General features: G+C 41.9%; 1 protein-coding gene across 1 annotated transcript in view; it reads left to right on the forward strand.

The window, feature by feature from the left end:
* The first annotated feature begins 517 nt into the window (after positions 1 to 517).
* ywhae1 (tyrosine 3-monooxygenase/tryptophan 5-monooxygenase activation protein, epsilon polypeptide 1) overlaps positions 518 to 14,372 on the forward strand; it is a 43,188-nt gene continuing 29,333 nt past the window's right edge. Inside the window, exon 1 of the mRNA XM_020516422.2 lies at positions 518 to 1,104. Within this exon, the coding sequence (XP_020372011.1) occupies positions 1,041 to 1,104 (64 nt within the window). The 5' untranslated portion in view covers positions 518 to 1,040. The remainder of the gene's footprint in view (positions 1,105 to 14,372) is intronic.

The raw sequence follows: 14,372 nt of genomic DNA on the forward strand, positions 1-14,372 counted from the left end.
GTTTCAGAATGCCCCGTGTGCAACGATTCCTTTTTATTTTCCCTTAAAGCGGAAGACATTCATCAACAAATGAATTAATGGAAAATATTTTCCTTCGAGTGGAATGCATTGAGCAATATGCTTTTTTGAAAATATAAGTGTAATTTTGCATGCAATGTTATACATCTACGTGTGCATGCTGCTCTCCATACGCCCAGACTGTCCTTTCTCTTATAGCAGCTGGCGCTCTTTCCACAGCGCGGCCAGACACAGCGGCCTTGCCCACACTTTTGCCTGCGCTCCGCTTGTGCCACCTCACCGGCGCGGAGCGCTCGCCCGAAGGCGCGGTGCCCGGCACTACGGGCTTTGTTGCCTTTTCTCACCGCCCTATGATTCCACCCGGGGAGGGGCGCGTATCCTTCCGCCGTCATCCGCGCATGCGCTCAACCCCTGCCCCCACCCGACAGGCTGAAGGCCTTTGGAGTAGGGAAGACGGAAGGAAAGTAGTGCAGCCGCCGCTTCACTACCCGGCGGCGCGCAATGTGAGAGAGTGTGTGTGAATGAGGGAGGGGGAAAGGAGGCGCTGGGATAGCGGAGCCCGGAACTATACCCTGTCTGTCCGCCATTTTGGCAGCTGCTCGGCGGCGGGTGCGAGCGGGCGAGCAAGGTTTGTGTGTGAGCGGCTCGGCTGCTTCCTGAGGACGGCGGTCGCTCCCTCCGTGTCTGCCTCTCGACTTCGCCTCGCCTTCTCTGCCAGTCCCCCTCCCCGAACCACACTCCTCTTGTCTGCGGGCTTTTAAAGCCTGGGAAGGAAAAAAAGAATCGGCAAGAAAGATAAGCTCGCTGTTATTTCTTTTCCTGCCGAAATTCTGCATCCTTCGATCGCCTACCGCCGCCACACCCCTCCCCCCGCCGCAACCTAAACGGAAAGAAAGAAGCCCCTCTAAATTATAGCCGCCGGCGATTTCTTTTTTTTAAAAAAAGGAGGTAATCCTCATCCTCCTTCCCGTCCATCGAGCGCCTCAGCCACCTTCCCTTCCCCACCCCCTCCGCCGGAGAACATGGAGGACCGCGAAGACCTCGTCTACCAAGCCAAGCTGGCCGAGCAGGCTGAGCGCTACGACGGTGAGAGATGTTCGTTGTTGTGAGGTGATTGGGTGGCGGTGGTGGGTTTTTTTGGGGGGTGGTTGGGGGGGGGGGTTTAGCTGTTTTAGGGTTTCGTGTTTTGTTTTTGTGGTGTAGGGTTTTGAATGGTAGGGTTTGTCCCCCCCCTTCCCCCGTCCAGCCTCTCCTCACCCTGTCTCTCCCGGCCGCCGGCTTCACAAAATGGCGCCCAGCGGCCGCTCGGTGCCCGCGCTCTCCCCTCCCCCCTCTACCCCCATCCCGGATCTAAAAAAAACCCCCAAAAACCACCTTCCCCCCCCCCCCCCCCCCCCCTCCTTCCCCTTTCTCCAGCCTGGGCAGGGCATTGACCCTACTCCAGCGGGAGGCACGGCAAGATCCCAGCTGTCTTTTATTCACACCGACCCCTCCCTTCTCCATCATGGAGAGAGGTACATTCGCTGTAAAAGTCGTCTCTTCCCAACCCTCCCTCCTTTCAAATCTTCCCCCACCCCTCACCCCTCGTTTTCCAATATAATTTCTCTCGACGTTTTCCCCCAGCCTCGGGTTCTGAAGGTTGAATCTTTCCTCGTTTTCCCCCCTCCCCCGAAGCAAGGAAAAAGTACCGATTTGCAGAATGACATTGAATTGCTTCCTCAATGCTTGGGCAAGAGGAGAGATTTGGGTTAATGGATGGCGGTGTATGTCTCTTCTCCTTCTCCTCCTCCTCCTTACCGGTTTCCCACTGATTTAATTTAGAAAATGAATGCGGTGGAATTTACGTCTGAAGGTTTAGCGCCCAGAGAATGGGCCAGACCACCATTTTAATTCATGTCTGTGTCTCACGTAAAATAGAATTTCTGATCGGAAATGTGAATTGGAATGTTTTAATTTTTATAGTTTAATTCTTATACACAATGGCATTAAGGACGATTCTTGTCTCATTCTGCCTAGGCGGAAGTTGCAGGTCACCCTTAGCGCACACATGCTGAGAAATGAGGCGGGGTGGAGGCCAGGAATTCCTTCCCAAACCCAGCTTCTCATTGCAGAGGGTTTTTTGTCACTACACGCTTTGACTCAATCAGTTTCTCTCAGATTTTTATCTCAAGGTTTTGTGGGCTATTTATTTTGGTAATTTCAACCTATTGAAAAGTCTGGGTTCTGCAGTTGCAAACCTGGATGTGGGTTCATAAGCTGTTATAAAATTCCTTTTAGAAATTAGGCTAAATTTAAGCTATTATAAGTCTAGGATATTATTTTTGATGCTATTCACTGTCTCCCTCGCACATAATAAGAATCATTTTGCTTATCTGAAATGGTTACCTGTTAAAGTTCTGTTAATAATTGAGGAAAAATGTACAAATGTTCTTGACATTTTAAAATCAGTTCCCTTAAGCTAACTGTGAAATTACTAATATAAGTTTGAATCTACCGACTGATTTGTCTGTTATATGGGCAACTATTTTTTGGAGGGAGGGTCTATTTGTTTGCAAGTACAATGTAGAAAAATTTTAGATTGCTGTAATTTACTGCATTTATGATGTGACGTTTTAAACAGTTGCAGTAACTGCGTGGTATATTGTAATTTCAATTATGGATGGGATTCTAATAAGTGCCATGAGACACTTGGATTTGTAAATTAATTTTGAGTGAAAATCTTTGGACGATGGTTGGATTTGACATCTTAAAACTGATTGTCAGTTCGTGGAGCTCTTTTCAAATATTCATACTGATGGGGGGATGTGGGGTTTCATTGTTTTTCTCAATTTTTAGTTATGTCTGGTTTCATTAAAATAATTGCATGTATTTCTTAATTGTGCAGTGTTGGAAGAAATGCACAATACCCTTTGCCATTACTGACTTAACTATACTGCATGGGTGGCACAGGCAGAGTCCAAATGCATCCATCAAGCAGGCCACTGTTTCCCATAACTTGTGGTACAATGGCCAGGCAATGGAATTGGTTTAAGATTCTTCAAAGATATTCCTTTTCTTTCAGAAGCTGTTTCTAAATAGTTAAGTTCTTCCCATCCTGGTGTATTATGCTGACCAGACTAATAAGATTGTAATGCTTTAGACATGATTTTCGTTGAGTATTCAGGGCTGAAGGAAGTCTTTACCTATAAATGTGCTTAAACTTAGATCTTTTAACAGAATGAGTGGTAGTTTTTTCCTAGCAGAAATAATCTAACCTGAGGGCGCTGGCAAACTAAATCCAGGCCTTCCTTACACTGTCAGACAGTCTGCTGTTTCTAAAACTACAAATCTGTTTCCAGTTAATAGTTGTCACAGATGTAGGCTGAATAACCTGCGCGAGATGATGGGGAATAGAGAACTAGGACAATTGTATGGTAAACAAATTTCTGCTATAAATAAAACTGATATAAACAAGCCTTCTATGTCTTTTTTTAATCTATTGTAGCAATAAAGCTGTGCTTACGACTTTGCTGACAGTCTTCTGAAAATTTAAATTTTGGAAGATTCAATAATTAAAGATATTAATATGTTACATAATGTATTTTCATACACATCAGGAGGATGATGTGTTTGAACTCTGTGATTAACCTTGTTTGTTGGTCCATGAACCAGCTGTTGCTTCAACGATGTAACTGAGGTTGAAACATGGAATGGAATGTTAAATTCTTGTGCAAGAATTTCTTGAGTACCTCTTTAAACCAGCCAGTATAGATCTTTCTAATGTTTTATATAGATTCTTTAATTTAATGGCTTTCATAATATTCCAGTCCTGATTGCTTACTCATTCTGATTGCACTTTATGCACTTTACTAGAGCAATTCTCTTCACCTCAGGCCTTTTAGAAGATATGCACATTGATTGGCAGGTGTCTCAGCACATTGAAACAAGCCGCTAGACAGCTTCTACTGTGCTGCCCATCAGTCATGCGGGTGAAGCTTTTGCAGTTTTCATTCCAGTCATTGAATCAGTTGGTCTTTAGGAATACAGGGTTTCTTTGGAACATTTGACTATGTTTCATGGATGGTTTGGAACCTTGCAACTGGAGAGTTTTAAACAAAGTTTTTTTGAAGTGCTTGTTTTCTTGTACATTGATAGGCAAGCAGCCAGACCCTCTGGATACATTGGCTGTAAAAGGACTAATCCTGAGCCATTTAAGTCCACATGCTGCACTTCCTAGAAAAGACATAAAACAATGATCACAGTCAGAAAGCTGCATAGGGTGGGTGGAAGGAATTGTAACACCCAACCTCTAACTAGATTCAGCTAAAGAGGTACTGACTGGGATTTAGAGATAGTATGCCTACCTTGAAGAAGTTACCCTCCTCCCTCTTGAAAGACCTCAGTGGATCTCTCTCCCCCTCTGATGCTGCTTGGCCTTCTGTGTTCATCCAGCTCTACACCTTGTTATCTCAGACTGGGATTTAATTTGGTACCATTCATTATGGTGGTTGATCATCCAACTGATTAGCCTGTTCTGCTTTTCCCCTATATCCTTTGATTCCTTTAACCCTAAGAGCTATATCCAACTCCTAAACCTCACCTGCTTTCTGTGGTAACAAATTCTACAGGCGCTGAACTCTGAAGAAATTCTTCCATCTCAGTCCTAAATGCTTTACTGATATCCTTGTACTATGACCCTGAGTTCTGGGCTCTCCTGTCATTGGAACGTACTTCCTGCATCTACCCTGTCTAGTCCTGTTAGAATTTGAGGTTTGAGATCCTCCCTCTCATTCTGAACTCTAGTGAATATAATCCTAAGTGATTCACCACATATAGCAAGATTATCCTGTCTCAAATAAGGAGACCAAAACTGCATGCAACATTTCAGGTGTGGTCTCACCAAGACCCTTTTTAATTGCAGCAAGACAACCTGCTCCCATACTCGAATAGTCTGATATGAAGGCAAATGTTGACCTCCAAGTGGACCTGCATGCTTGTCTTCAGCAATTGGTGTATGAGGGCACCCAGGTCTTGTTGCACATTCCTCTCTCCTTATGCATAATCATTCAGTTATAATGTCCCACCAGCAAATAAATGACCATTTTTCGGTCATGGTAGTTAATCAGGATTTGCAGTTCAGATTTTGGGAATGTCGTCTTGTATCATGTCACTTGACTGAGGATAATCCCTTTGTTTGGGGTCTCCTGCAGTTGATGGTATTTCCAACCATATCACAATGGAGTGTTTGCCCACAGCAGGTGCTCAGGTCTGCAGCATGATATAAACTAATACTGTTCTATCTGATGTTACAATTCTCCCAACTGAACGCTGGTGTTGCCTTTACCAAATAAGTCGTCAGGGTGTTTTTTAAAAAGTTGCAAACAGACTATGATTTTAATGAAAAGTTGTGTAATGCAGGTAACCTAATCTAATAGTCATTAGGTTTGTACTTTAGTAGTTTTACTTAAGAATGCAAATCTAATTTCAATATGGAATAGTTTCCTAGGGCTTAATTAAAACACTGCCACTTGTCAGGTAAATGATCCAAGTCATTTATTTCCAGTTTGGCCATCTCTCCTTGCAAACTACGGGTCTGTCTGCCTTTCCTCTTGTGTTTGAATATGATGTCACCTGTGAAATCCATTTCTTCCAACCCCATGTTTGAATTTCACTCACTAGGCTTCAGTGCCCTCTGCAGTGTGACTCTTGTCGAAGTCATAAACACCAACCTGCGTCACTGGCAAAGGTAATTTATGTCCTTCTGCTTCTTGACCCTTTTAAAGTCTTTGAAATGGTGTTGCACCATTTTCCTCTACATTTCCACTGTCATCCATTGAATTGTGGCCTGAGAATATTCTTTTCTTTCAATTTCCACATATTTGGCTCACATTCCCCCTTGCTGCTGCCCTTCTGACACTCTGCATCCACACTGCCAAGACCCAACTCTAGCTTTCCACCTCTCAGCTGTCACTCAGTTGACAGAATGTTTGCCCAACATCCTGTGCTGGATGAACTAAAATTTTTTTCCAACTAATTGTTGGGAAGCCTGGTGATTTTCATCTCATTGTGCGCCCCACACCCACCCCCAAAACCATAACCAGCACCACCTTGCACTCATTTTCTGGCCCCATGATCGGGACACTACCGCTGTGCCACAAGACTGTTGTGCGCCTTATGCAAGCTTGCCTATTTTCATGTTCAATATCTCGCCTGGTTTACTTGAATCCCTCATTGTGCCTGTTACCTTGAGGCTGACTATTCCAAAGACATTCCTGGCCAGCTTCTGCTGTTCCTACCCTTATTTGCACAAAACTCTGTTCATCTGTCACCTTCGTGCTTGTTGAATTACTGATGAATGCCTTGATTATTAAATGTCTCCCTCTTTCTTATCTAGCTGAAGAAGCCTCTGAACTGTCACCTTCCAGTTCTAGTTTCTGATTTTAATTGCTGTACCAAAGGTAGCTGAATTCTCATCTGCTGAGGTTGTAAGCTCTGAAATTCCATTAAAATCATTGATCTGTGTTTCCTCTTAAGGTACTTCTTAAAGCCTTATAAAAACTTATCACCTATCCTAATACTTCCCTATGTGGATCAGTCTGATATTTTGACACTTATGGGAAAAACCTAGGAATCATTTGTCAGGTGCAATATAAATACAATTTGATAATATAGTGGAATTAACCAGTTTTGCAGTTAAATGGTTGTGATTGTCATCCATTTACCACTACTGCGTTGTGTGCGTGCTGTAATGCTGTACCTAGCTAAGTTTCCAAATCAAATTTGAGTTATTGCAATCCATTTTCATTGGGTTTCCATACCGTGCCAGTGCTTAATTTAATGAAACAATCTATTCACCTTCTAGTTAAACATTTGTTGCATCTCTTCAGATTATTAAAAGTATGCTTGCAGGCAATTGATTAGTTCCAGTGTTTTAAACCTGACCTTCCCTTTATAGTAATGGGATGGCATTCACCAATTTTGCAGTTAAATGCTAGGTGAGAAGTGATGGGAGCCTGTGTTGTGACATTGTCACTGAACTGGTAATGCAGAGACCTCTAATGTTCTGGGGGCTCTTTGAATCCCACCCTGGCAAATGGAATTTGAATTTTTAAAACCTGGAATCAACTGTCTGAAACCATTGTCAATTATTGTAAAAACCAATCTGGTTCACTAATGGTTTTTAGGGTAGGAGAACTGCTGTCCTTACCTGGCCTCGCCTATGTATGATAACAAATCCACAGCAATGTAGTCAACACTTAACTGTTCCAAAAATGGCCTACTGTCTTAACCATTCAAAGGTCTCAGCGAAACAATGAAATGTCTGGCATCAACGATGACAAACTCGACCCTGCTGATGACTCCTTACCAATAGCTGGGCATTAGTGCCAAAATTGGGATAACAGCCTGGTCAAGTTCCCCTCCAAGCCGTGCGCCATCCTGACTTAGAAGTATGTTGCTGTTCCTTTGTTGCCGAGCCAAAATCCTGGAGCTCTCTCCATAACAGCATTTTAGTTGTGCCTGCTCCAAGTGGACTGGTATGGTTCAAAAAGCCACTACCTTCTCAATGTCAAGTAGGGATGGGCAAATAACTGCTGGTCTAGCTAGTGGCACCCAAATAGATTCAGTGTTCAAAAGCATGGGAAAAGGCCCTTCTGCGCATCATATTTGAACTCGTTTTCAAGCATCTATCCTAATCTCATTTTCTAGCACTTGCCCTTTAACCTTGTATGCTGAGTTCCAAATACCTGACACCCTCTGAGTGAAAAGTATTTTTAATCTCAAATTCTATATAAACCATCTGCTGCTGATCTTTACAACTTTGTCCCCTGGTTATTGGCTCATCTAAGGGAAAAGGTATCTACCCTATCACTGACCCTTGTGCGTTGTCCACCTCAATTGGGTTCACCCTTCAGCCTTGTCTGGTCCAAGTTAAATAGCTCCAGCCTATTGAGATTCTCCTAAATAGCTGAATTACTGCAACATCTTAGTGAATCTCATCTGCACCTTCTCTGGTGCATTCACATCCTTCCTATAATGTGGAGACCAGAACTGCACATGGTACTGCAGCTATGACCTAACTTCTTGTGCAGCTCTGTCATAACTTCCTTGCTCTTGTATTCAGTATTTTGACTAATAAAGTCTAGGATCCCACATGCTGCCTTATCCACTTTACCTGGGCTGTGATAAAATTTCAGCAAAAGTACTGAAAACCTGTGCTCCAGAACTCACTGAAACCAATCTCCTGCCGCCAAAAATACCAGACGTTTCCAGTGCAGTTACAACACCAAGGCTCTTCAGTTAGATATGGGCTTCCAGGACTCTTGTATGATTACAACTCTTGGGACCAGAAGTCTGTCACGATCGACATGCCAGTGCAGATCTTCACGTGCCAAACATTGAAATGGCTGCATGTGCAGCTTAGAGGGAATGCTGGTTAGAAATGTCACTGTTCCTTCCCTGCCAGAGTCAAAATCCTGGAACTCTGTCCTTATTAGCATTGTAGGTCTACTGACGGCGCATGGATTGTGATGTTTTAAGAAGTCAGCTCACCATCTCCTCCTCAAGGGCAGTTGGAGGTGGGCAGGAAACACTGGCCCAACGGTCGATAACCATATCCCATACTGTGGCTATCAACCTGATTGTATAGGTCATAACTTTTGAAAACTGCAAAGGTGAATCTAGTTCATTAATTAACTAGTGGGTTATGGGTGTCGCTGGCTTGCCAGCATTTATTGTCTCTCTAGTTGCCCTTGAGAAGATGGTGGTGAGCTGCTGCCTTGATTGGCTGCAAGTCATATGGTGTAGTTTGACCCACATTGCCTTTAGGGAGGGAATTCCAAGGTTTTGACCCAGGAATGGTGATATTTCCAAGTCCGGGTGGTGAGTGGCTTGGAGGGAAACTTGCATGGTGTTCCAGTGCATCTGCTATGCTTGTCAATTCTAAATGTTCATGGTCATGGGTTTGGAAAGTGTCGTCTAAGGATCTGTAAATGATGAGATCATTTCTGAGATTACAAAGGTTTGTTTGCAATTGTAGGAAGGTATGGAATTGAGCTGGACAAGTTTCTCGATTTTTGAACCCTGGGAAAGAAGGAAATTGGTTTCTGCTTGAGGATAGTGGAGATGAATCGGTAATAAGGCTGGCCACAGAAGGTCAAGTGGGCACTCAGTAGCGGTGTATAAGATTGAGGGGTGTGGACAGGATGAATAGAAAGCAGCTGTTACCATTAGGTGAAAGGTCAACAACAAGGGTGTATAATTACAAAGTGAAAGGCAAGAGGTTTCAAGTGGATTTGAGGAAAACCTTTTCACCCACTTTGGGAGGGTAGTTGAGGTGGGGAAGCTCAAACCTTTTTAAAAACTACATGGATGAGCAGTTCACATATAATCGCATTTAAGGTTAGGGCCCAGAGTGGGTAGAAGCATATTTTTGGTGGTACAGACTTGATGTACTGGATGAATCAATGAGCTGTTGGAACTGTCTTGTCTGTCAATGTCCCTTAGACCATCCTGACCTGACTTGGCATACTTGCGACTGTACCCACAGCGATGTGTTTGACTCAGCTGCCCTGTAGGCAATTAGTAGGGATGGGCAATAAATGTTGACTTAGTGACACCCAGATCCCAAGAACAAATTTTTAAAAGTTTGGAGACTTAGCTGCAATGATTCAACCTTTACAAAAGATTGGAGCTTGAGTTTTGAGGACGTATAACCTGAAAGAAAAGCAGATGACCATTGTCATAATAATTAAACAGGTGGAACAATCGAGATAGGTTAGTGCCAAAAGTGGTTGAAAAATAGCTTAATGTTTGTTTTCTGTGGGGGAGAGCAAACAACTTTATTGTCCATTTAGCCCATCATGCACCTGTCAGACCTCAATTGTCTATCTGGTTGTCTAAGTCGCCATTTATTTACATTTGTTTATGGGGGGGGGTGTCGTTTTGGTTAATGGCTGGACAGTTGATTTGTGAAGCAGTGTAATGCCAACAGCGTGGGTTCAATTCCCATCACTGGCTGAGGTTACCATGATGGACTCCTCAAGCTCTCACCTTGCCTGAAGTATGGTGCCCTTCAAGTTAAATCACTACCAGTTGTGTGTCTCTCTAATGAGAGAGCAGCCATGTGGTCTGATGAGACTGGTGATTTGTCTTGATATTTACATGTTACGGATTTCAGCACTCTGCTCTGAATACTGTTTTTGGGTGGACATGAAGTTCTAATGTCAAAAAATTGTCTTTTCTCTTTTCTGTCTTCTCCTGTTCATAAGTTTGTATGTCATACTAAAAATATTTCCAGAGCTCTCATAAACATCCCAAATCTTCCCTCTGCCTGCTTCTGTCTGTCTTAATTTTGTATTCAGTGTGGCCTGGTTTCTGTAATCCTATTGAGTATTGCAGAGAGCCTTTTATGCATCCTCTCCGTGGCATTACTAATTCTTGTATGACACTAGGAATGGGATGTTAGTTGAAATGTTGACCTGTGAATAAGATTAATATTAATGTCTTTTTTAAACTATGCTGTTTTCTAGAAGTTAGGAGACTAGTGTTCTACATTTAAAACGTTCTCAACTTGTGCTCCCACACTTAAAAATGTAATCTAAGATTCTGTTGATTCGTGTACATGGTTTAAGGGGCTGATTGGCCTACTTCTTCTGTGTTCTTCATTTTTCTCACTGTCTCACTTTGCCTTACTTCATTTTCTGCTTAACATTAAACTTTGGTATGTTGTCTTGAAATTACTTGTATGAATTTCAAAATGAAATGTGGTTAATGAGCCTAATAACTTTTATCCCTAATGACTAATTTGTTTGCTTATTTAGGTAAATGGGAGTAGGGATTCCTCATTCTATCGAAAAGCTTTATCTCTGTTTCCATGCCGTATGGCTCTGAGTTGGAGGATATTTTTGAAAAGAAAGGTCCTTTTGGATAACAGTCATATGGTTAGGAGAAGGTTTTCTGTCCTGAACTATAGTTCACCATCTGAAAGGGAAGTTCTGGTTTACTTAATGATCCACTCAAGTACGGTGCTTACTAAAATTTTCATAACTTAGACATTTATCTGATGGAACTCTGAATAAATCTGAACATAATTGGCATTGTCTTCCACCTAGTGATGACTTGATCTAGCATCAGAATCGTTGCAGTAGTATACTAATAAAATGTGCAAGTATCTCATCTACAGTGGTAACCTTCCATCATCTAAATAGATAAGCTTTTGGGCCAGCTGTTCTAGAAATTCCTGTGTTTGTTTTAATTTGGATAGATGCTGGCAGATCATTGTGCTGTGTACTTTGTCTGTTACATTACTGATGTCTAAATAGCTTGGTGAACAATTATTGCAGTTAAATGATTTTCATCTGCCACTATTGAAATTTAACTGGACGTGCAACATAGATAGCGTAACTACAGGAGCAGGTTAGACGTTTGGAATTTCAGAGCACGTAACTCATTTCTTCTATTCCCAAAGTCAATTCCACCATCCTGCAAGACATAAGTCAGGAGTGTGATTTGAATACTTGCTTCAGTAATGTTGCAGTCAAGCTCAACACAATCCAGAACAAAGCAATGTGTTTGAATGGCATCCAATTCCCACCACACTAAACATTCACTCACTCTACCGTACTTGGACAGCTCAGTAAGTGTACTTTGACAACATCTTCCAACCCTGGGATCTCGTAGAATGACGAGAACAACAGACACATGGGAACAGTACCACTTCCAATCTTCACATGATCCTGCTTGGAACTTTACCGTTGCTCTTTCACTGCTTGGCTAAAATACTGCAATTGTCTTCCTAACAGCACAGAGGATGTATCTAAATGGACTGCAGAGATTCAAGAAAATGGCTTATGACTGCATTCTCAAGGGCGGTTAGATATGGACAACAAATGCTGGCCTTACCTGTGATGACCACATCTCAATAAAGATTAAAATGATAAATAACATTTAGCCTTTGTGTTGGTGACTGCCACCACATTTTGCTGCTTCTCTCCAAGACAGATTTCCTTCCCTCATGCCCTTTAGGAAGAGAACTGTGTCGTTACCTAGTCTGGCCTATATGTGACTCCAGGTCCAGCTATTCTTGAGGCAATTGGTGTTAGGTAATAAGTGCTAGCCTTACCACCAAAATCTGCATTATCTGTTGACATTAATTCTGTTCATCTCACTGCACATACTGCCTGACCTGCTGAATTTCTCAAGCATTCTCAAACACTTCAGATCTACGCTCAAATATCTGACATTTGAACAAATCGTGTCGACTAAACTAAGCAACTAACAGTAAACTTTTTTTATTCCAACCAGTCCCAATTTTTTAAAATCCTTGCTCTGCTCTAAAATGAAACTGTTGTTTAATTTTGAATCTCTGTAGGGTAAAATCCTGTACGTTCAAAACCAAATCAGTGGATAATATGTTCTTAAAGTTTTCTTCTTCCTGGCTAAAGGATGTGCAGCGGTGTGATTTTGTTTGCAGCATTTCTTGGGTGTAGTCAGTTACTGTGCAAGACTAAAGAGTGTTATATATGATTGAACAGAGCCAATTTCTGATTGTTAAAAACTGGAGCTAAAACATCTGGATATTGATCATTCAGCCTCATTTTATTTGTAACTATGCAAATATCTTGTGGTAATACATTTTAGCAGCTATCGACATTTGAAATCAGCCTCTGCAGGTAATTTCTTTTAATGCCACTAGGCATTTCTATAGATGGAAATAACATTTAAGCTAGAATATTTCAAAGTTGTATTATTTCAATTTGTCACCAATATGCAATAATGATGAATTGATTGGAGTAATCTTGAAAAATATATTTTAACCTTTTGGGGCCCATTAATGAGATTACTTTTGTGTAAAGTTGCCAGAATTGCATGACCATTTTTTTCTTGAAGGATCTAATAAAGCATAATGAATCTAAGATTGAGGTGTCTATCTGCAAAAGCATTGAAATGCCTAGCAGTTGTAAGTAATTTAGTATGCCTGAAGAGAACATCTTTAACATTGTTTCAATAATGTTACATTGTCTACTCATGATAAAGAGCTTTGTAATACTGTATTTGTAGACTTCCCATCTCAAGAGCCAGTGTAATGATAGGTTATTAGAAAATAATCAAGTGGAGGATCATGTATTTGTAGTTCTGTGCAAACCACTGATGTTTGTGCTGTCCTCCCAAAGGTGAGCTATCACAAACAATTATGGTAGCAATGGGCCAATAAACCAAAACTATAGTTATCAAAAATGGAATTGCACTTTTTGACTAACTTCATGTAGTATGGCTACAAGATTATATAGCCGTTGAACATAATGTTTTTATGCAGTTCATCGGGCAAGTATTGAAAATGCAACTTAGTTTCCTAAGGAAATGTACTGAAAGAGAGATCTTGAAAGCTGAATTTGAGGTGGGTACGGGTCGGGGAGACATGGAATATTTCATGGTTTGAAATTAGAAACTATTTGTTTTGGTATTTTTCAGCTTTCTCTATGAAGGTGGTAACTGCGGCCTCAGTCCTCTTCCCTCATACTTGTGATCATTGTGTGTAAAGCTAAAATAATTGCCAACTATTCAGTTGTGCAGAACACGGGTGTGTCTTATGCCAGAATGGCTGGAAAGCAATTGTGAGCAGGATACTGGGGCTGCCTCAATATTGCCTCAGTTGACATCAGCTGACTCGGCTTGGTTCATTCCGCATACATGCCAGACTGCTGCATTGTGCAGTGTCTAATGTGAGGCTCTTGTTAGATCGATTGAATAATCTAAGTTAAGAGTTTTGTTCTTGCTGTCTAGGGCAGTGCTAAGAATCAGTTTTTAAGTTTATTAGCAGTCGCTGGGCAGGTGAATATTCCTATTGTACTTTATTCTCTCAGTAACTGACAGACCTGTTTAGTATTTATTATGATTCCTGTGACACTAATGTGTGAGGTCTTTTAATCTATTGTCTGCCTTAGAGGTGTGTCATAGCATATCTGAACAGTTTTTTGGAAAGGGGGCTTTGTTGCACAGTGGTAGTATTCCTACCTCTGGACCAAAAGGATCAGGTTCAAATCCTACTTGCTGCTAAGGTCAATAATACGTCTGAAAAGTTTGATTGAACTATTTAAAAAGTTCAATTATTTCTGAATTGCTTTTTACTCCACAGTTTCCTCCAGAAACTAATACTGAATAAACCCTAGATAGTAGGAACTGCAGATGCTGGAGAATCTGAGATAACAAGGTGTAGAGCTGGATGAACACAGCAGGCCAAGCAGCATCATAGGAGCAGGAAGGCTGACGTTTCGTGCCTAGACCCTTCATCAGAAAATTTTTGATGAAGGGTCTAGGCCCGAAACGTCGGCCTTCCTGCTCCTATGATGCTGCTTGGCCTGCTGTGTTCATCCAGC

This window comes from Rhincodon typus, chromosome 26 (assembly GCF_021869965.1).
Source record: "Rhincodon typus isolate 14 chromosome 26, sRhiTyp1.1, whole genome shotgun sequence".
Taxonomy (NCBI): domain Eukaryota; kingdom Metazoa; phylum Chordata; class Chondrichthyes; order Orectolobiformes; family Rhincodontidae; genus Rhincodon; species Rhincodon typus.